General features: G+C 39.6%; 4 protein-coding genes across 5 annotated transcripts; 1 reads left to right on the plus strand and 3 right to left on the minus strand.

Moving 5' to 3' along the window:
• Positions 1–8824: 8824 nt before the first annotated feature.
• LOC110627158 (galactoside 2-alpha-L-fucosyltransferase) lies at positions 8825–11770 on the minus strand. 2 transcript variants are annotated; one of them, XM_043962180.1, is made up of 3 exons: positions 10768–11770; positions 10530–10607; positions 8825–10456 (listed from the first exon to the last, which is right to left on the minus strand). In XM_043962180.1, exon 3 carries the CDS (start codon positions 10449–10451, stop codon positions 8955–8957), a length of 1497 nt encoding a protein of 498 aa, XP_043818115.1. In that variant the 5' UTR covers positions 10452–10456; positions 10530–10607; positions 10768–11770; the 3' UTR covers positions 8825–8954. The 2 variants fall into 2 exon arrangements, with proteins under 2 accessions (XP_043818115.1, XP_021629108.1); XM_021773416.2 differs by having other exon boundaries at positions 8825–10607.
• Positions 11771–11919: 149 nt separating this feature from the next.
• Positions 11920–14435, minus strand: LOC110627212 (protein ELC-like). The gene is made up of 2 exons (XM_021773496.2): positions 12999–14435; positions 11920–12255 (listed from the first exon to the last, which is right to left on the minus strand). Exon 1 carries the CDS (start codon positions 14293–14295, stop codon positions 13039–13041), a length of 1257 nt encoding a protein of 418 aa, XP_021629188.1. The 5' UTR covers positions 14296–14435; the 3' UTR covers positions 11920–12255; positions 12999–13038.
• Positions 14436–15535: 1100 nt separating this feature from the next.
• On the plus strand, positions 15536–18241 carry LOC110626497 (pentatricopeptide repeat-containing protein At1g11290, chloroplastic). Its single transcript, XM_021772416.2, has one exon. The coding sequence runs from the start codon at positions 15599–15601 to the stop codon at positions 18041–18043; it is 2445 nt and encodes an 814-aa protein (XP_021628108.1). The 5' UTR covers positions 15536–15598; the 3' UTR covers positions 18044–18241.
• Positions 18242–18817: 576 nt separating this feature from the next.
• Positions 18818–22134, minus strand: LOC110626498. The gene is made up of 3 exons (XM_021772417.2): positions 21815–22134; positions 19652–20008; positions 18818–19552 (listed from the first exon to the last, which is right to left on the minus strand). The coding sequence occupies exons 2-3, from the start codon at positions 20003–20005 to the stop codon at positions 18998–19000; spliced, it is 909 nt and encodes a 302-aa protein (XP_021628109.1). The 5' UTR covers positions 20006–20008; positions 21815–22134; the 3' UTR covers positions 18818–18997.
• Positions 22135–22619: the final 485 nt, after the last annotated feature.

Below are 22619 nucleotides of genomic sequence, written 5' to 3' on the forward strand. Positions count from 1 at the left end.
ACAGAATGCGAGGAACTCGTCGATCAGCTAGATTGACTAGAGTACCACCGGAGGATGAGGGCACGAGCGCCCGTCCTCCAGCATTGCCAAGGGCAATGTCAAGCAGGTCCAACAGAGACAGAACAGTGAGGGACCCTAGAAGGTCCTTGGATCTGGGTAGAAGCAGATCAGTAAGGGGTACAGTTCAGGAAAGAATGTCAGTTGATGGAGAAGAAGAGATGGATGTGGAGCAGAGGAGGAGGTAACTTGGTGTAAACATGCCAGAAGAGGGCATGGGTGAGTCTCAGGGAGGCACTCAGGCCTCGGGGTTTGTTCTACCACCAGTACCCACCTTTTTCACCATACCCCGGTATTCGATGGAAAGTACATCGGATTACCCCAGTTTTAATCTTACCCTTCTCACATGCATAACATACCCACCTTTCCACAGTATCCACAGTACCTATGTACCCACCTCCATCCTTCCATCCAGGGGCAAACCCTATCCCAGGGATGTCGCACCACCACCAGCAGAACCCACAGTTCCAGAAACCCAAAGACCTCAACCTACCTCATCTAGAGGGAGCAAGGCCAAGATGACCGACTACATGAAGTTGGGTGCTCCCCAGTTTGATACAGGTGATGATCCGTTTGTGTACCTGGAGAAGGTCAAACAATTACAGATGAGATAGGTGCTGATGACAGCAGAGCCATTCAGATGGCTGGTTTCACCCTGAAATGCAAAAAGGCCCGTGAATGGTTCAAGGGCTATGTGAAACCGAGGGTGGACAATCTTTCATGGGAGGAGTTCGCGACTGAGTTCGCAGGTTGGGCTTTCCCTGACAGTTCAAGGGAGTTGAAGATGATTGAGTTTGAACAGCTGAAACAGACAGATGAGATGGGTGTCGATGAGTACACCGATAGATTCTTAGAGTTGTTGCCGTTTGCTGGGCAACATCTGGACACAGATTCGAAGAAGTCGAGGAGGTATACCATGAGGCTCAATTCCAGGTATTCCTCTTGATTCAGTCAGCCGATAGAGAAAGTTTCCATGCCATTATAGACATGGCCAGGAGAATGGAGGCTAGTGCCGTGAGGGAAAAGTTAAACAGTCAGTGGCACAACCTTCTGGTTCTAAGACCCCAGGTGGGGGAAGGATAGATCCTTCATCCTTGAGTTCAGCTAGTAAGAAGTGGAGCAGTACCACTAAGAAACCAAAGAAGAATAAGTTCTGGAGCAAGATCAAATCAGGTCTGGGACTAGGAAGTGGCTCAAGCTCTGGTGCTGATAATGCAGTGTGTGCACGGTGTGGTAAGCTACACAGAGGGGTATGCCGTTTTGGGACAACAGCCTGCTACAGGTGTGGGCAGGAGGGACACATGTCCCATGGAGTGTCCTAGAGCAGTTCCTATGGCAACGGCCCCAGCAGACTACTTCGGGTAGTGTGGCACAGCCAGCAGCTTCAGCCGCGACACAGGCCAGTGGCAGAGGCCGAGGGAGAGGGTCAGCCTCTTCTTCATCAGCTTACAGAGGGGAAGGTCCGTCAGCTCCAGCACGGATCTTCACTATGACACAGCAGGAGGCAAACGCATCCAACACCGTGGTGTCAGGTAATATCATCATTGGTTGTTCAGATGCTTATGCCTTAATGGACCCGGGTGCATCCCATTCTTTTGTTTCTCCGAGAGCGGTCGAGAGGTTGGGTTTGATGGTCTCTGGGTTAGAGTGTCCCCTATGGGTTAGTGGACCCAAAGTGTGACCCGTCAGTGGCGGAGTCAGTCTGCCATTACAGTCCAGTTTTCATAGAGGGAAGATGCCTATCCGCCGACCTTGTGGTTCTAGACTTGACAGATTTTGACGTCATTCTAGGGATGGATTGGCTATCTACCCATGGTGCTACCTTGGATTGCAGAGACAAGGTAGTTAAGTTCAGATGTCAGGATGGGTCAGAGGTTGTCTTTAGAGGAGACAGGGGGAGTACACCTAGAGGTTTGATATCAGCCCTACAGGCTCGTAGGCTGCTCAGGAGGGGTTGTCAGGGTTATCTAGCTCATGTGAGAGAGCTAGACAGAGATGTCAGAGAGCCCGCCTCAGTGCCTGTGGTTAGAGAGTTCTTAGATGTCTTCCCAGACGAACTGCCAGGTTTACCGCCTCCTAGGGAGATAGAGTTCGAGATAGAATTGATGCCAGGAACCAGACCGATCTCTATCCCTCCCTACAGGATGGCGCCAGCAGAGCTGAAAGAGCTTAAAGAACAGTTGCAGGAGCTGGTAGATAAGGGTTTCATCCGACCGAGTACCTCACCCTGGGGTGCTCCAGTGTTGTTCGTGAAAAAGAAGGATGGATCCCTTAGACTTTGTATCGACTACAGACAGTTGAACAAGGTCACTACCAAGAACAAGTACCCGTTGCCTAGGATCGATGATCTATTCGACCAGCTAGCAGGAGCAGGTTGTTTCTCCAAAATAGATCTGAGATCTGGGTATCATCAGCTGAGGATCAGAGATGAGGACGTGCCGAAGACAGCTTTCAGAACCAGATATGGGCACTATGAGTTCCTAGTGATGCCGTTCGGGTTAACAAACGCCCCTGCAGCATTCATGGATCTCATGAACAGAGTATTTAGCCAATACCTGGATCACTTCGTTATTGTCTTCATAGATGATATCTTAGTGTATTCCAGGAATGCAGAAGAGCATGCCCATCATCTGCGGTTGGTCTTGCAGACTTTGAGGGAACATGGCTTGTATGCCAAGTTCTCTAAATGTGAATTCTGGCTGAGGAGCATTTCGTTCTTGGGGCATGTAGTGTCAGAGAATGGTATTGAGGTGGACCCCAAGAAGACAGAAACTGTGGCTAACTGGCCTAGACCCACTTCAGTGACAGAGATTAGAAGTTTCTTGGGTTTGGCTGGTTACTACAGGAGGTTCGTTCAGGACTTCTCAAAGATAGCAGCTCCTCTGACCAGGTTAACCAGGAAGAATCAGAAATTTCTGTGGACCGACCAGTGCGAAGAGAGTTTTGAAGAACTTAAGAAGAGGTTGACTTCAGCACCAGTTTTAGCTCTGCCATCTGGTGATGAGGACTTTACAGTCTTTTGTGATGCGTCCCGTGTGGGACTGGGTTGTGTACTGATGCAGAATGAGAGGGTGATTGCTTATGCTTCTAGGCAGCTGAAGAAGCATGAGTTGAATTACCCCACACATGACCTTGAGATGGCAGCAGTAATCTTTGCACTCAAGATGTGGAGGCACTACCTCTATGGGGTAAAATGTGAGATCTTTACAGATCATAAGAGCCTGCAGCACATCCTGAGTCAAAGAGATTTGAATTTGAGACAGAGAAGATGGGTAGAACTGCTCAGTGACTACGATTGCAAAATCCAGTATCATCCGGGTAAGGCTAATGTAGTAGCTGATGCCTTAAGCCGGAAATCACTCGGCAGTCTATCCCACATCACGGCAGAACGAAGACCAGTAGTAAAGGAGTTCTACAAGCTCATCGAAGAAGGGCTACAGTTAGAGTTGTCGGGTACAGGTGCCTTGTTGGCTCAGATGAAAGTGACACCCGTGTTCCTTGAGCAAGTTGCTCAGAAACAGCATGAGGACCCCGAGTTAGTGAAGATTGCCAGGACTGTTCAGTCAGGCAATGATAGTGAGTTCAGATTCGACAGTAAAGGGATCCTCCGCTATGGGAGTCGATTATGTGTACCAGACGACATAGGGCTAAAAGGAGACATTATGAGAGAGGCTCATAATGCAAGATACAGCATTCACCCCGGAGCCACCAAGATGTATCAAGATTTGAAAAAGGTTTATTGGTGGCCAGCAATGAAGAAAGAAGTGGCACAGTTCGTGTCAGCCTGCGAAGTGTGTCAGAGGGTGAAGCTGGAACATCAGAAGCCAGCTGGAATGCTTAACCCGCTACCTATTCCAGAATGGAAATGGGAAAATATAGCTATGGACTTCGTAGTAGGGTTACCAGCGGCGTCCAACAGAGTGGACTCCATATGGGTGATTGTGGACAGACTCACCAAATCTGCTCACTTCATTCCTGTCAGGAGTGGCTATTCTGTGGACAAGTTGGCGCAGGTGTATGTGGACGAGATCGTCAGGCTGCATGGGGTTCCCGTTTCGATAGTGTCAGATAGAGGGCCCCAGTTCACCTCCAGGTTTTGGCGGAGTCTGCAGAATGCCATGGGTACTAGGTTGGATTTCAGTACTGCCTTCCACCCCCAGACTGATGGACAGTCAGAAAGGACCATCCAGACTATCGAGGATATGCTCAGAATGTGTGTGCTGGACTTTGGCGGTTCTTGGAGGCAGCATCTACCTTTGGTGGAGTTTGCCTACAATAACAGCCATCATGCTAGCATCGGGATGGCTCCATATGAAGCTTTGTACGGAAGGAAGTGCAGATCACCTGTTTGCTGGGAGGAAGTTGGAGAGAAGGCCTTGGCAGGGCCTGAGCTAGTAGAGATTACCAGCAGGGTGGTACCCATAATCAGAGAAAGAATCAAGACTGCTGCAAGCAGGCAGAAGAGTTATACAGACTACCGCAGAAGGCAGTTAGAGTTTCAGGAGGGGGATCTGGTATTGCTCAAGGTGTCTCCAATGAAGGGAGTGGTTCGCTTCGGGAAGAAAGGTAAACTAGCCCCACGATACATCGGACCCTTTGAAATCTTGCAAAAGATTGGGAATGTGTCGTACAAGCTAGATTTACCTGCTTCAATGGCAAGAATCCATCCGGTCTTCCATGTTTCGATGTTGAGGAAGTTTGTGTCAGATCCGAGCAAGGTTCTTAGTGAGCCTGATGTGGAGGTCCAAGAGGATCTCACCTATGTTGAACAGCCAGTACGGATCATAGACACGCAGATCAGAAAGTTAAGAAACAAGGAAATCCCGATGGTGAAAGTCCTGTGGAACCACCACAACTTGGAAGAGTGCACTTGGGAGACACGGGAGTCTATGCTCCAGCAGTACCCTCAGCTCTTTTAAGGTTAGATCCCTATGTGTTGATGTGCTTAGTATGTATGTTATATGTTTGCCATGTTATGTGTTGTTTGGTGAACATTCGGGGACGAATGTTCTTAAGGGGGGAAGAATGTAATACCCGGCTAGACTCCGGTATCGGAATTCCTACCGTCCGGTGGAATCTCGGATGTCGGAAACCTCTAGAAGGGTAAAACCATGTTTTATGAAATGTTTTTAATGTATTTTATGTTTTAAACAAAAAGGAAATTGAGTTTTTGAATGAAAAAGACCAAAGGAGGCTTTGCCAGGTTCGGCCGCCGAAAGTGAGGTTCGGCCGCCGAACATGGTGGGGTTTTGGGAGCGCTTTAGGCCTCCGAAAGCCTTGTTTGAAAGACTCAAGGTTCGGCCGCCGAACCTCATGTTCGGCCGCCGAACATGCATGAGATGTGGGGGCACGTTAGGCCGCCGAAAGGTGACAGAACCTGCCCTATAAGAGACCCCGTGACCGAAACAGGCGAGGTTTTCTCTCCCATTTCGGCCGACGGTAAGCTTTAGCCCTCCTATGATCATTTTAAGTGTTTTCCCTCAAATCCTTTAGATCTTAACAAGTTACATCTTGTTTTTGAAGAGTTTTAAAGTTTAAGCAAGTTTTGGAGCTTTGAGGTTCAAGAACTCGAATCTCCCCATCTTCGAGCTAGGATCGTTTCTCTCTCGATCTTCAAGAGGTAAGAGCCGATCTCTAGTTCTATATGTGTTTTAAGTAAGTTTTATGCAAGTTTTTGGGGTAGAAATGCATGAGTAGGCTTGATGAGTTTTTATGAAAAATCCATGGTTTAATGTGTGTTTATGTGCAATGTGGCTTGCTTGTGTGTTGTAGTTGGGGTTTAAGCTTGTTGGAGGCCCCTAGGAGTTTGTATGCTTGAGTATGATTGTTGTAGAATAGGTTTATGCATGATTGGTTGTGTAGGGGGTTGTTTTGGGCAAGAGGAACCAAGTTTCTGCCCTTTGGCAGAAACCAGGTTCGGCAGCCGAAGGTACTTTCGGCCGCCGAACCAGCGTGGGAGGCAGCTTTAGGCTGCCGAAGCCTGCCCCCGAAAGTTTGAGTTTCGGCTCTGTCCGAGACTTTCGGCCGCCGAAGGTGCCGCCGAACATGCATGAGTTTCGTCTCTGTCTGGGAGTTTCGGCCGCCGAAGGTGCCGCCGAACCTGCCTGACTTTCGGCTCTGGAGGGACTTCCGGCCGCCGAAGGTGCCGCCGAAAGTGCCCTTCCCAGCCTTTTCTTGCATGTTTTCTAGGGATGTTTTGAGGTGTTTTTAGGAAGTTTTTGGGGGTATGTTTAGAGTTATGTTCTTGTTGTTTGGTGCCTCATTTGAGTCCACCTGTGTAGGTTCGGACCCGAGGACCCGAGACCCCCGGTTGTGAGATAGTCTTTCAGAGTCCGTCGTTAAAGCTTCGGTCACCAGGTGAGTGGGATTATTCCCTAAGTTTTTAAGTAATGAATGAATGAACAAATGAATGAATCTGATAGCATACTCATGCATCATTAATGCCATGTGATGTTCAGGATGTTTGCATTAGAAATTCACGAATATGTTGCATTGCATAATTTGATGTTGATGTGGATGGTTATTGGGTGATCCATAGTCCTCTAATGTTATGTTATGATGATATGTTATGGAAGACCAGTGAGGCCCATTCTACGCCCCTGGCACTATGTAAGAGAAAGACCAGCGAGGCCCATTCTACGCCCCTGGCACTTTGGAATGTTATGATATGTATGTTATGTAAGAGAAAGACCAGCGAGGCCCATTCTACGCCCCTGGCACTTGGAGATGTGAGGACTAATGGTGACAATACCATCCTTTATGTGATTAAATGTGATGTGTTGCATTTCATGAAAGCATGTGAAGTAAAAGTTAAGTTATTCAATGTTAATAATAAAATGAATAATAATATACCTAAAAAGTGTGGAACTAAATCAAATGATAATAATAATAAAATTAAGAATAAAATACCTAAAAAGGGAGGAATTAATATCATGTTTTTACTTTTTACTCACTGGGCTTTTTAGCTCACCCCTCTCCCCTAACCCCAGTCTTGCAGGTACTGTGTAGATAGAGAAGTCAGCAAGAGTAAGAGAAGTCTCTGTAATAGCATAGAAGTGGACATGGTTTATTCATAATGTAAAAGTATGTTATGTAATGTAATGTAAGTTATATAGTGTGCTTGACTAGAGTCTGTTGTAATCCCTTGAATACATGAGATAAATGTTTTATGATGTTTATGTAACCCAAGCCTGATATATGTTATGTACCCCATTGGAGTATTTGTTGAGAACTCCAATGAGGGGTTTATGTTATGGTTATGCTTGCACAGGCTAGGCTGGGTAAAGAAATGTTTAAATGAAAGAAAAGTTTTAATTTTTATGTATGTTTTGGTTCATGTATGGGATTGAACAGGTTCACAGGATGTATGTTTGGCTTGCTACGGGTTCCGGCGGCCTTAAGCCGACCTGAATCCTAGCGCCGGTAGCGGTCCGGTTTCCGGGTCGTTACAGTTCTATTATAGGAAACCGTGTAAGGTCCACAGAGCCTATGAAGACTTTCATAATTCCGTAGCTTGGAAAGGAGGTATGAAGAAGGCTTGTGAGGTAATGGTTTGCGGTATAGGGTAGATTGGTATCTGCTGAAGCAAGATTCTTGATCAAATTCTGAATTCAATAGCCCATTAAGCATTTTGTCGTTAGAAATGCCAACAGGTGATGAAGAATCAAGTTCTGTGAATTGGAAAGGAAGCAACAAATTTGGACAATCAAGTCTAGATTCAGTCACTTCCTCAATAAAATGATGCCCTGAATTAGACTAGTTGCTAGGCCTTACCAGAACCAATTTGTGTAACATTTTGAGCCTTTCCTCTCAAGGCCTTGACTTTGGCAAATACCCCAACCACATCAAACATGTTATGTTGGAAAATAACTGAAAGCAAGAGTATGGTAAGGAAAGCTACCAGACAAGCAACCAGGTTCCAGGTCCTCATTATACTGAAACCAAGTAATATGAGCAGATGTAATTAGAGATCAGAGGATGGAGAAGAGGCAACTCCACACGTCTGATACCGTAACTAAATGGCAAAAGAAATATAAAAAGAAAAATTAACAAAAAACAATAAGGTTTGAAAAAATACCTGAACAGAGGAAGACAAGGGAATTTTCCTCTCTCAGGATGAAATTCCTGTAAATCTATCTCTCACCCAGTTGTGCAAAATCTGATATGAATTCAAATGTGAGCCCCTTTAGCATAAAAGTAGCCAGATACCCTATTTATTAATGATTTAAATTTTGCCAACTATGGAAATAAAGTAATTTGGAGGCTTTTTGCCTAATAAGGATTTTCTTAAAAATTAATTTTTAAATTTTAATTTTAAAAAAATTATTTTTTTAAACAAAGTAAATTTCGAGATTATCATACTTTTAAAATCTGATAAAATTTTTAAAAAAAATTAAAATTAATACCTTACCGCACTGATGAATTGCGGTAAGATATTATATATATATATAAATTAATTTATATTATAATTCTTAAAATTTACAACTTAATTTTAATTTTTTAAAACTTAATTTCAATTAATTTTAAAACTTTATCATATATATATAAATTTTTTATAATAAATGTGTTTACAAGCTAACTGCTTATCAGGCAGGTTTGATGAATGATAGGTAACTTTTTTGCTGTATAAATTTTAAATATTGGTATTAGACCCATCTGTTTTGGATTGATGTTCATTAAATTCAGAGGCTTTGGTATCTATATCCATAATCATTAAGATTGACAATAGATTGTTAACATATCACAAAGAGCAAAAGATTGTACTGAAACCAGTTGAGCAAATTATGTTTGGGTATCTTTCACATTTTAATTTGTTGAAGATAGCAGCAGGGACAATACATTAACAGAAACTGAAATTACAATTCAATAATAATTAAATTAACCTCTAACTATAGTTATTATAAATTGTTATTCACAAGCTTCAGCCCTGAAGTTGCATCCTCACAGTATTTGACATAAGGAACAACTGTACCCATATCAACTTCCATCTTTGCCTTGCAGTCATAAGTGGGTGGTAAATGGAAACAAGGTTCCATAGACATGGCTCGACGACAAGCTGGATTAGGGATCACTTGCTGCTCAGGCTTGTAAAGAATCCATGGCTTCAAGCCTCCGAGGCCTTGAGCTACATAGCCAAAGGTTGACCATGAGCTCGTCACCAGAAAATCACTCAAACTCAGGAGATACATTTCAACCCATGCCTTCATATTGTGCATGCCATCTCCAAACTGTTGATGCTGCTCATGGCTAGGCTGGTAAACCCCAATTACCTCTCCAGACAAAGTTGGAAATGTCCAGTACATGTCCCTCATATTCTCATAGAATTCTGGATGTAAAGATGTTATTAGTATAGCTTTTGATGTCTGGTTTTTGGAAGGGGATGTTATGAACCTCTCTTTGTCTACTTCAGGCAGCAGGTTCTCCTTCAGAGTACAAGCTAAAATTTGATCCATTACAATTTCAAATGAACTGGATTTAGGATCAAATACCCTAATTTGTATACCAATCCTTTCATCTGCCTTGGCTAAATGAGACTGATAAAACCTGGTGATGAGTCCCCATGCCTTGTTTGAAGGGTGGAAAAGATACCTACCCAGGTGGTGAAAAACAGTTTCTTTGTCAGGGAACATCTTGTCTAGCTCTTGCTCGAAAGATGGCATCAGGAAGAAAGATGGAATGAAGTATTCATCTGATTTCACAATCAACCAAGGGACTTTTTGAAGAAGAGCTTGGTGTTCTTCACAGTAAAAGAGTTTATCATAATGATCATTCCTGAAAGCTAGAAAAAGATAGACAAATGATGGTGGCAAGTCCGTTGAAGCATTAATGATGTTGTTCTTTAGCATGTTTCCAAATGTACGTGGGTACATCTGATTCAGTTTTCTGAATTCATTCTTCAAAGGAAAATCCAGAGGCAATAACCATGATGTATTCGGAAATGGCTCGCAGAAGAGGTCAACCATGTCAGATTCATGTTCAACAAGCAAAACTCTGTTTGTAAGGATAGCATAGAGGAATGCTGCAGCCATGGTTAATATCCTGTTGCCCAATCCTGCTTGAGCTTTCCAAACCATGTACTTACAGTCTGAAGGACTAGAAATGTTCGAAGGTTCAAGCAAATTGAGTGTTTCGTTATAGGACTTTGTGTAAGGTCCACAGCGCTTGTGAAGATTTTCATAATTGCGCAGCTTGGAGAGGAGGTAAGGAGAAGGCTTTTTAGTGGAAGGTTTGCGGTATTGGACAGACTGGTATCTGCTTAAGCAGGATTCATGATCAAATCCTGAAGGTAGTAGTCCACCAAGCAAGTTGTTAACACCAACATCAAAATGAGCAGCATTTTGAGCTATTCCTTCCAGGATATTGACTTTATCAAATTCCTCAGGTAGATTTAACATGCCAACTTGGTAAATCACAGAAAGCATAATTAGAGTTGGGAAAGCCACCAAGCAAGCAACTAAAGTTAAGGTCCTCACCATACCGAACCCCAGGACTTTATTCACAGGCTTGACCTCCATGATTCAGATATGTCAACTCTAATGGCAAAACTCAACCTGAAAACAATCTTTTTGCTTATATTATGTGTCTCCATGAAATTCCATGCATGTTTGAACTAAATTTCAAGATATAAATCATCTTATCCATGGAAAGAAATAAAACACAGAACATGATATACTGCAACAGAGGGAATCTATTAGTGAAGTCCGCACATACCTCAAATATAGAAGAAGATAAGCAATTTTGGCAGCATTAGGTTCCCCCTTAATGCAAAAGACAAGGCCCACTCAAATCTCAATGGGTCTGTTGCCGCTAAAGAAGCAAAAGTTTAGCAGGCAAGAAATGCGAGTCCATTTCTGGGTGTGGTCTCTAGTATTAAGCAGAGAGAGCAAGGAGTAGTGTGTTGCATTGTTGATTATGAAAGTAACCATGTGGCCAAGTTGGGCTAGCGTGCTCGTCTTCAAGGGGACAAATGGTCAGATTTAGGGGGTTGGACTAGAGGTTGCTTAAGCAACTCAGAACTTAACCATCTTTAACAAGGAACCTTGCTTCATCCCAAAACTAGTTTCCTAAATGTATTGTTAAGGCTATTATATATAACCTGTTTTGATCGATTTCAAATCCTTGAAGTTTTGCTGTTGACCTTTTTTCTTTTTTCATTTCCATGAATTTGTTCATAATTATTGAGAGTCAATTGACCATCATGATATTTGATTTAAAGTTTCCATTATTATATTTGTCTCATGGTTCATATGCTTTGATTCTTAAAAATAAATAAATGAATAAACCATGTTTTGTAATAAAAATATATATATATACATACCTTTGTCAATTAGAGGATAGATAAATTTTGAAATAATATATCCCTTTCTTGAACTTATCTCCATTTTTGTTTGTTTCTTTCCAAATAAACTCTTATCCCTTCACAATTTGCTCTGCTTTTATTTCCAAAAACTTTCAGTTGCGTTTATAGGTTTGATTAGAGGGCGGCTCGTTTGGAATTAAAGTCGCAAGGCTGAAGAAAACCATTCTTTTACGAAGAAAAAAAAAAAGAGCTTCATTTTAAATATTGGCCAAAAAAAAGTTTTAAAATAATTATTTAAAATATATTAATCAATTATAATACCATTAGAAAAAAAGATATTGCACTGGAAATGTATAATATTAAACGATAGACTATCTGATTTCCCACCCAAGAAGTTAGGCTTTTGAAAGTCGTCCTCTCAGTTTTTTTTTTTCCTCAACTCTTTCTCTTTGCCATTTTTTAAGTGTTTTTTATAAGCTATTCAATATCAAGGATTTTCTTTGGTATATTAATTAGATAAATCTATAAAACAATGGATGAGTAATACAGATAGAGAACAAATGTGGGAAAAGTCCCCTTCAAAATACTCAAATATAATCCTACCCGTACTAATAGCACTGTAGTGCCTTAAAATCACACTATATAAGAGAATGGACCAAAATTTGATCCGTCCATTCCCATCCATTAAATTCACATGAATGATTGTTTATTAAGCAAACAGATCCCTCCGGACTTCTTCATTACCAATGCGGGTCTCGTCGCCAGATTTTTTTGCTCAAAATTAAACTGAAAATAATGAAACCTCAAACCTCCCATATCAAACTGAAAACTTTTGCTTCTTACTATACATTTACTGCAATCCAAATATCTGTAGACCTTTGAGGATGCTCTTTATCAGCCTGTACAGGCCCAACACCAGTAAATCAAAATAGCATTATCAGCAACAGTGACACAACAAATATGATTGATTGCTGCGTTCAGTTAGACCTCTTACATGCTACTAAATACCTAGCATCAAGGTCATAATTCGAAGTATAACAATAAGGAAAATGGGCTTATTAGTTACATTCATCATAATAGAAAAACAAAAATCAATATCCTCAAATTGCAACACCAGTAAACAATACCAAATACCATTCAACCAGAACAAAATCACAGCCATCTTCCATGAAGTTAAAGCTTATTAGGTACATTCCTCACAATACTAACACCTAAATCAGCATCCTCTACTTGCAACAACATCAACAATAAAATACCATTCAAACAGAACAAAAACTCACAGCAATCCTAGTTAATAAAATGGCAGCCATCTTCCTTGCCTTAATCCCCAGTTAATCAAGCAACAGATAACCAGAAAAAAAAACAGATGTTCGTTTTTAATATTAGTCCAACCATTAAACTCAAAAGTAGCATGATAATTCTACCTCTACAAATCCAGTCTAAAAATTCATATAGTAATCGGTAATGACTCAGTAAAACTCAACAAAACATTTACTGAATGATATAGCAATATAATTCACAGAAAATTGTATTATTTTCCTATCCATACAAGAAATTTAATAGCAAGGAGAAACAAATGGAGAGAAGTATAGAATTTTTCTTAAAAATAATCTAACCTAGAACTATATCTCTTACATTATACCTCGAATAGCCACAAAATGTAGCACAACGCCATTAATCATTCAAGAAGCATAATGAGGCGCTCTAGCAGCCATACTAGCAACCTCAGCCTGCATCTGGGTGGCCCTAACTTTTGCAGCAGTAGCCCTATGGAAAAACTGCTCCCTTGATAACAACCTTACATTCCTTAAGTATTGATCAAAGGGCACTGCCCCTTCCTGTACTCCCTTATCTAAGGAATAAACAACATCCTCAATTGCTAAATCAGCTGCTGTGCACTCTAACATCTGCTTTGATAGAGCATCAGTGCACTCAAACACATTGTCCACATCCAAATCCTCTGCATTCCCTTTCGTTTTCCCACTGTTTTCTCTGACCCACGCCTCTAGGACATCTGTATTCATCAATACAACTTGTAATTGCGCCTCCAACCCCTCCATCTCATCTTGCATCTCCTTAAGCCCCTTATTAATGTCCTCCTCCCTCCTCCTCAACACAGCCTGCGCACTGAATAAACCCTCCATCTCCACCTCCCTTGCTTTTCTCAGTTGCATGATATCCACATGAACGGTCTCCACAATTTTATTGATCGCGTTCCTCTTATAAACCTCCGCAGCATCCTCCGTTTGTGGCCGCCCTGGCGGCCCACCAGTACTACCACTGTACGGAGATGGCGGGTAGGGCCTATTCATCGGACGCGGATATCCAACATGCCCTCCAGCAGGGCCCACGGATCCCAAACTCGAAGAATGCGATAAATTTGATGGATTCGCAGCATAATTGGGGTTGGGGTTGATGTTTTGGCTAGGGCTCGGACAAGGATTAGGGTTTGGGCGGCGTTGGGAATAGAGAGGAGGGTCACGGCCAAAAATGGTACTTAATTCACGAACTAGATCGACGAGATTAGAGCTAGGGTAGATCCAATTGTGCAAATAAGGAATGGAGACCAAACCTGAAGGGTTAACATGAGGGTGAGGCCGCTTGATAATCATATCACGCGTGGGATTCACATAGACATAAGGTGGGTGGCGGGGGTAGGACTCCATGAGCCAGATGATGATCGGAATGTTGTAAGTGACCCCCTGAAATGGCATGGGAATGGTGCCGTCGGCTTGGAGGAGGTTGACGGAACGACCATCGTTGTGCGTGAAGGTAGCGGTTTTGGGTTCGAGAGAAGGGTAAGTGCCGATGAGGGAGAGAAGGTGCTGGCGGATTAGCCATTTGGTATCTTCAGTGTAAGGGAGGGAGGAGGGGCCGCGTTGAGAGAGGACTGAGGAGAGGAATTGCTGGGTGGCTTGGTGGTTAGGTGGTGGCACCATTGGGTCGATCGGCGGTGGCTTAAGTTGGATTGCGATTTTCACAGAGAGAAATGAGGGAGAAACTGGGAGCAAACCGCTGGCGGAGGAGACCCGAGGTAGCTTAGAAGGAGAAGTAATGAGTTTGCGCGTACTTGCTTTTTTTTCTTTTCCAAAAATTACTTTTGGATCGTAGATTTTAGTGAAATTAATTAATGAATTTTTATAATCTTTAATTTTAATTAAAATATTTTATTATTTTAGAATATAAAATATAATCATTTAATCTTTGGACAGTAATTTTTAATAGATAATTTTTAAATTATTATCTTAAAAGGCAAAAGTCATTTTTAAGCTTTGAGAAATTGGGTAAAGTTACTTAAATTCTGATCAAATAAAAGGTTTTACTCATACTTTAAAATTTTTTAAAAAGAGAACAAAAAATTTAGAATTTAAATTAAAATTCTTAACAAATATCGTTGTAAATCTTTAAATAAATAATTTTAATATGACATTTGGATAATTAAATTTATAAATAATTTATATCTTTTTTATTATCTTATTTAACTAAAAATCAAACTATAACCTTACAATACCTTTTGAAAAAATTTAAAACATCTTTAAAAAGAACAACTATTACAATAATATATATTAGAAAAACAAAGAATAATGATTAAATATATTAAATATTTAAATTTAATTTAGATATACTATTTAAATTATATTATAAATTAATTAATAAATTAAAAAATATTTTATAATTTTTTATTAACTTCAAATGATTTTTATTATTAGTTATTTTTATATTTTTGTGGCTTTTATTAGCTTTATTAAAAAATAGAATAGTTTCTTATAAATTAAAATTTCAATGTATTTATATTATATATTTAATTTTTGCCATTATTATAATAATATTTATAAAGTTTTAATCACTAATAAATTTTTAAATGAGATGTTGTAATCAATATTTGGTGTTTAGTTGAAAGAAATTAAAAGAAAATTTAATTTAATTTTTTTGGTGTGTTTTTTAAAATGAATTATTCTTTTATACATTGTAATAAATTTTAAATTTAAATATTTATAATTTTCTATGAATAATTTTATTTGACTAAAATTTAAATAGCTGTTCATCAATTTTTTCGAGGTTAAAAAGAGTCTTTTATCTTATTTTAATTATATAGTTTTTATTTTTTAAAATTTAGTAAAATATTTTTTATATTCAGCAAATTGAAATTTCATAATAATAATAATAATTTAAAAAATTTTATCCCCTGGCTTGCCGTAACAGAGGCAGAGCAAGGCCACAGTGTGAGAACCGCGGAAAGAGATGAGCTTGCAGCTCTTGCCCTTCGCTTCAACACAGCTACCCCCATCTCCACTTCACTCCAAACCTCTCCCTTCTACCCTCCGCAGTTTCTCCCAAAGAACCCACATCCCATCTCACGTTTATAGGCACCCATCTGCTATTCTCTTAGAGCTATGCACTTCCATTAAAGAACTCCACCAAATCCTCCCTCTTGTCATAAAGAACGGCCTCTACAATGAAGAGCTCTTTCAAACGAAGCTTGTTAGTCTCTTCTGCAACTATGGTAGCTTAACTGAAGCTGGTCGTGTTTTTGAACCTATTGAGGATAAATTAGAAGCTCTTTATCACACTATGCTCAAAGGTTATGCGAAGCACTCATCTTTAGATGCTTCCTTATCATTTTTTTGTCGAATGAGGCATGATAGCGTTATACCTGTTGTATATAATTTTACTTATTTGTTGAAACTATGTGGTGATAGTTCGGATCTTAGGAGGGGTAAGGAGATTCATGCGCAATTGATAACTAGTGGGTTCTCGTGGAATCTATTTGCTATGACTGGGGTTGTAAATATGTATGCCAAGTGTAGGCAAATGGATGATGCATATAAGATGTTTGATAGAATGCCTGAGAGGGACTTGGTTTGTTGGAATACAATTATTTCTGGATACGCACAAAATGGATTAGCTAAGGTGGCATTAGAGCTGGTTCCAAGGATATTTGAGGAAGGCCATAGGCCAGATTCAATCACTATTGTTTCAATTTTGCCGGCAGTTGCAGATATGAGGTCATTGAGAATTGGCAAGGCAATTCATGGATATGTTCTCAGAGCCGGGTTTGAGTCTCTTGTGAATATTTCAACTGCTCTTGTGGACATGTATTCAAAATGTGAATCCGTGGGGACTGCTAGACTAATTTTTAATGCGATGAGCAGTAGGACTGTTGTTACATGGAATTCAATGATTGATGGGTATGTACAAAGTGGAGAGCATGAGGAAGCAATGGTGTTATTTCAGAAGATGATGCAGGAAGGGGTTCAACCAACTGATGTTACTCTTATGGAAGTTTTGCATGCCTGTGCTGATTTGGGAAATCTTGAGCAGGGAAAATTTGTCCATAAATTAGTGGATGAGATGAAAGTCAATTCTAATGTTTCTGTTATGAACTCTTTGATTTCAATGTATTCGAAATGTAAGAAGGTTGACATTGCTGCCAATTTGTTTGAAAACTTGCAAAATAAAACAATTGTATCATGGAATGCCATGATATTAGGTTATGCCCAGAATGGGCTAGTAAATGAGGCCTTGAATTCCTTTTGTGAGATGCAATCTCGAAATATAAAGCCAGATTCATTCACAATGGTGAGTGTCATTCCTGCTCTTGCAGAGTTATCAATTCCACGTCAAGCAAAATGGATTCATGGATTCGTTATACGGAGGCTTTTAGACAAAAATGTTTTTGTAATGACTGCTCTTGTTGATATGTATGCAAAATGTGGAGCCATTCACACTGCAAGAAAGCTTTTTGACATGATGAGCGAAAGACATGTGATAACTTGGAATGCTATGATCGATGCATATGGGACACATGGACTTGGAGAAGCAGCTGTAGAACTTTTTGAGGAAATGCAAAGGGGGCTTATCAAGCCAAATGATATTACATATCTATGTGTTCTTTCTGCTTGCAGCCACTCAGGTTTGGTGGAAGAAGGGCTAAAGTACTTTGATAGCATGAAGAAGGATTATGGACTAGAGCCCACAATGGATCACTATGGAGCCGTGGTTGACCTTCTTGGTCGAGCTGGCAAGCTCAATGAGGCTTGGGATTTTATTCAGAAGATGCCTTTTGAACCAGGAATTACTGTTTATGGTGCAATGCTGGGTGCTTGCAAAATTCACAAGAATGTTGAGTTGGGGGAGAAAGCAGCACATAAACTATTTGAGTTGAACCCAGATGAGGGTGGGTACCATGTGTTGCTTGCGAACATATATGCCACAGCTTCAATGTGGGACAAATTTGCTGAAGTGAGAACTATGATGCAGAAGAAAGGGCTTCAGAAAACTCCTGGGTGCAGTTTAGTGGAATTAAGAAATGAGATTCACTGTTTTTATTCTGGAAGTACAGGCCATCCTCAATCCAAAAGGATCTATGCTTTCCTTGAGACGCTAGTTGGCAAGATCAAAGCTGCTGGTTATACGCCTGACACCAATTCAATCCATGATGTGGAAGATGACGTTAAGGAGCAGTTGTTGAACACCCACAGTGAAAAATTGGCTATTGCCTTTGGACTTCTGAATACAAGCCCAGGAACATCCATCCATGTCAGGAAGAATCTAAGAGTTTGTGGTGATTGCCATAATGCAACAAAGTACATTTCACTTGTGACTGGAAGGGAAATCATAGTGCGTGATATGCATAGGTTTCACCACTTCAAGAATGGAACCTGTTCTTGTGGAGATTATTGGTGAATTTGGCTTCTCCTGTATGTTGATTCTTGAGCATTTGTATTTGCTAACATCAGTACAGATTTATGGGAGGTCAGGGGGCCTAGACGTGAGGTTTCACTTAAGTTCTTTGCAAATCTTTGGGGCGTCATCTGTGATCAAACTATGGTATCCAAACCTATTATCAATTGGAGTATTCAATAACAGAACACGCTGATATTCTTTTGGGGGATCCTGCCTTATAACAAGTACTAATCTTGTCTCCTGCGTTAATTGTCATAATCTTTTTTATGTCAAACTGCTCTGTGTTAGTTCCATGCAGGAAAAATCGAAAAGAATATATGAAACTGATCAGATTCCAAGCACAAATTGGAGGGTTTGGCCTTGATCTGTAACCTTGGAAACTACTGAAAGCTCAAACTTCCATAGGTGTAGTGGAGTGTGCTGTGCAAATGCGAAGACATAAATTTCTACTTGGTATTATACTCGGTAGAAACTACAACATGCATCGAGGGTTCGTCATCCTTAGACTTAACCTGCAGATGGACTTAATCTGCAGATGGGAAGTTTTTATGCAATGCAGGAGCAAGTGAACTCAGCTTAACACATTTGATTTGCAACCAATTGGCACACTCAACTCCACAGTGGGGTCACAGGATAGATTTCTAGCCGCTACATCCAAAACTAAGAGAACAAACAAAGTGCGATATCTGGCCTCAGTAAAAGGATAAAGCAATAAGAGATGTTCTTGCACAAAGTGCTATCTTTACTTGATTAAAATAAAAAAAAAAATAAAAATAAAAATAAAGCGAAGAAGCTGGTCAATTTCTCTACAATACCAGCTTCTAGCTCTAAATTTTCATTCTGAAATCATGTATCTCGTATCTGTACATTCACCTCCAAACATCAATTAAGGTTCAATGTGCAAACATACATGGAACTTGCTTTTCACAATTTTCCAAACTATACATGAAACTGTCATTTCCACCACCAAAACTGTCGAAGCAAATAAATCTTCCTCATTCGAGCATTGTATGTCAGAAAGGCTCTGGCTTTAATGGGGTCGGCATTCAGATATTCGAAAGCATACATTTGTTTAGCCTCTTCTAAGCCATCGACTTCCATCACAGCTTGTAATAGTTCTGGGGCATCAAAAGTAGTTTTGTTTTGCTCCATTGCATCAGCCAAACGCCGAATGCTTGATGCCACTGCCAACATTGCATCTTGAAGAGCTTCTGATCCCCGGACCCGTTTGGGAATTTGTCTGACAGGCTGAATCAGAGGAGGTTCTTGACTACCATCTGGTGCACAATCTGGTGTCCCAGTATAAGATTCTGTTCCATCAGTCTCACTTGCATCTTCTGAACTTGGTGATTGGAATGAAGGAGAATCATCATCTAAACTCTTTGTCAAACGACCTCCATCCTTCATCTTAGCCCAATGACTAGGAGCTTGGTAATTTCCACAAACAACTTTAAGTTCATCATACATCTCAATCTGCTTACCCCTAATGCCCTTTGCATCAGGATGTGCCTATTAAACATGTTGGAAAAACACCAATATAATATAGCATACAAGAGCAACTGAAAAAACAACTACATCAAATAATAAATTAATAACTAAAAGACTTACGGAAATGTATCTCTTCCAAAGATCATCACTGTCACATTCAATCATCTTTGTACTGGGATTCCACCTGAAACCATCTTGACTTAGCATATCCCTTATTACTTTGTATCTTTTCTTAATTGTCTTGAGACGATTAACAACTTTTTGATTGTTCAAGTTTAGATTAAAGCGGGAGTTCACAGCAATACAAGCAGCAGTGTATGCATTCTCGTTAAAACATTTGTCTATTTTATTTCCATTTCTAGCCTGAATAGCAAGAGCTTCAATAAGACACTTGTCCATAGCAATAGACCAAACAACATTTCTTCCTTTATGCTTCATCTCCCTTCTCTGTGCTTGCAAGTCATAGTGGTCCATAGACTGATTACAAGAAGAAAAAAAAATACGCTCATGAATTAATTCTACATGTTGAAATAGAGTTAATTCTAAATGTTGAAATAGAGTTACAATTGTTGTAAGTATCATATCATCAGAAGTGTACAGTAAAAGATATAGTCAGTAACTTTCATCGAAAGTAATCATGAAAGCCAGTGATTAATAAAAAGAGTAAACCCATATGATTACAACTTTGATAATATCTGAGCAAAAATTGGGAACACGATATGCTTTCTGGGAAGTACTCAAGCATAAAAAGAGCATGACAAGAAGAAAAGAAAGAATGAATGAAGCTGCTAAGATATACATCCCAAACACTATACAAATTCAAGTGTCTGCACACAAAACCAACCATGATAAATAAATACATGTGAATGTCATGTTCAACACATAAAAATAAATGAAAAACATTATAACTGCCCAACCTTTGATTAGTTCCAATGGCAATTCAGATTATGGTAATATAAGCTGGGCATTTCTAAGGTTTAGATGAATAACATTGAACTCTATATGCTGCTGAGGGTTGCTTATAGAAGCTATCACACTTCAACATTTATGACCACAAGGCAGTCGAGAACTGTCTAAAAATGCCGCAACTGCAATAAACCTACAGGTTATGTGATGCTGCATGTATGATAGCAACAAAACTAAAGGAAATAAGTTTGTTTCATTGCTAGGTTCTCGTTGCAAGAAACTAGAAAGACAGTGATAGCTATCATTACTAAAGGCACCCTCATCTCATCAGGAAAGATGGAGAGATACAGGCCTTCTAAGATCCACCATATAAACCTTACATGAAACCAATCGTGGTGCATTTTGCTTCTTTTTGTTTTTGCAAAATAGCAGGAGAGAGTGAGAGAGAGAATCTTTTTTAATAAGCAAACCAAATAGTCACTAAAATTTAAACTACAAATCCTGACTCTAGCTAAAGCAAACTTTGGATGAAAACCTAACTACAGTCTAGAAGTTAACATTTTAAGAGTTCTGAAACAAGACAAACCAGGAAAAGTTTCAACTTCTTTGCCATTTCCGGTTAGAATCAATCAAATAAAAGCTATTGTTAAAAGATGAATAGAAGAATTTCAGAATGAACCAATGAAGCTTGTCGAAATGGCTTTTTATACCAAAACATCAAGAACTTTGAGACACCTGAACGTCACTGAACTTGTTAGCCTACATGCATTTGGACAAAATAAAACATATATTTCGTGGTCAAAAAGAATCATTATCAAACTTAAATCCTCTCTTAAATTTTATTAGTTCAGCAAAATCTCATGGGAATGCTAAAATCATTAGTTTCCTGAAATAAAATTAGCAACAGTGCCTAAAAGAATGCAACTTGAGCCTGTTACACCACTGAGCAGTCAACAAATTCACCATATGAACTAAACTCATTCCCTTCAACAAAATAGTTAGAAAAAAATAGTTAGAATGCATCATTCTTCCAGAAGTGACAACCCACAGTCACATGTGAAGAGTAGCATGCAGCGACACCAAGTTAGCATCTCAGTGATCAGTGAGTCCTTTTAGTTTGCTAGTTAAAATCAATTAATTAATTAAATTTTGCTAAAAAAGATCCAAACATTCTATCATACGACCGCAAAACAAAAATGAATTTGAGATTAAGTGCAAGCTGAGACTCCAGAAAAGAAACACAAAAAATACATATACTCACGACCACCAACTTCACTGATACAAAGCACTTTGCAAGAAAAGCTTGTTAAGGATAAACCCACGTCCATCCACACAATATACGTGCACATATATATCGAGAAATAGAGAGGGACAGACCTGGGACGAAATGAGACAGATAAGGGAAGTAACGATCTCTCGGCTTTTAGATCGGCCACCGGAGGATCGCCGGAGGAGGGATCTTAACCGCTAAGACGATGAGCGAAGTAAACTGTGAGGTTTCATTTGGGGAATCGGAACAAGGTTAGGGTTTTTTCCTCAAGAAAAAAGAAAATTAGAGAAAATTTTCCCGAGCTGGGTTACTTTCTCGAAAACCAAACGCGTGGAGAGAAAAGTTCAATTTTCCTAGGTGTGGTATGATAACATGTGGGTCAGGAATTAACGCGAAAGACTTATCATTAAATGCCACGTATCCTGGTTGTCTCCGTTTACTTGTGCATCAGAAATGAACTTCTTTGCGCAGAAAGAAAGCTCCGATGGGGAGACGGCAGCAGTTTGGCGCCCCATCAGAAATGACTTCTGCGATTACAGATTACTAATAGTAATAATTTATTATCTACTTATATAATACACTGAATGAAATGCAATTTTTCCAAAATAAAAAATAAAATAAATGCAATTAGAAAAAAAAAATAAATGCTATTTAATAATAAAAAATATTTAAATTATATAGTCTAATTATACAAAAGATAATGGAAATACCTATTGACAGAAAAAGCGAAATAATTAATCCTTTTTTTTTTTGAAATGGAATTAATCCATTTAAAAACTACTAATGTTATTATGGTAACAGATAAATGGCAATGAAATAAAACTTAAATAATATAAATATAATATAATCTATTATTTAATCTTTTATATTTAGTAAAATGTATTAGTTAGTTTATTAATTTAAAAAAAAATA

This window comes from Manihot esculenta, chromosome 11, assembly GCF_001659605.2.
Source record: "Manihot esculenta cultivar AM560-2 chromosome 11, M.esculenta_v8, whole genome shotgun sequence".
Lineage (NCBI taxonomy): Eukaryota > Viridiplantae > Streptophyta > Magnoliopsida > Malpighiales > Euphorbiaceae > Manihot > Manihot esculenta.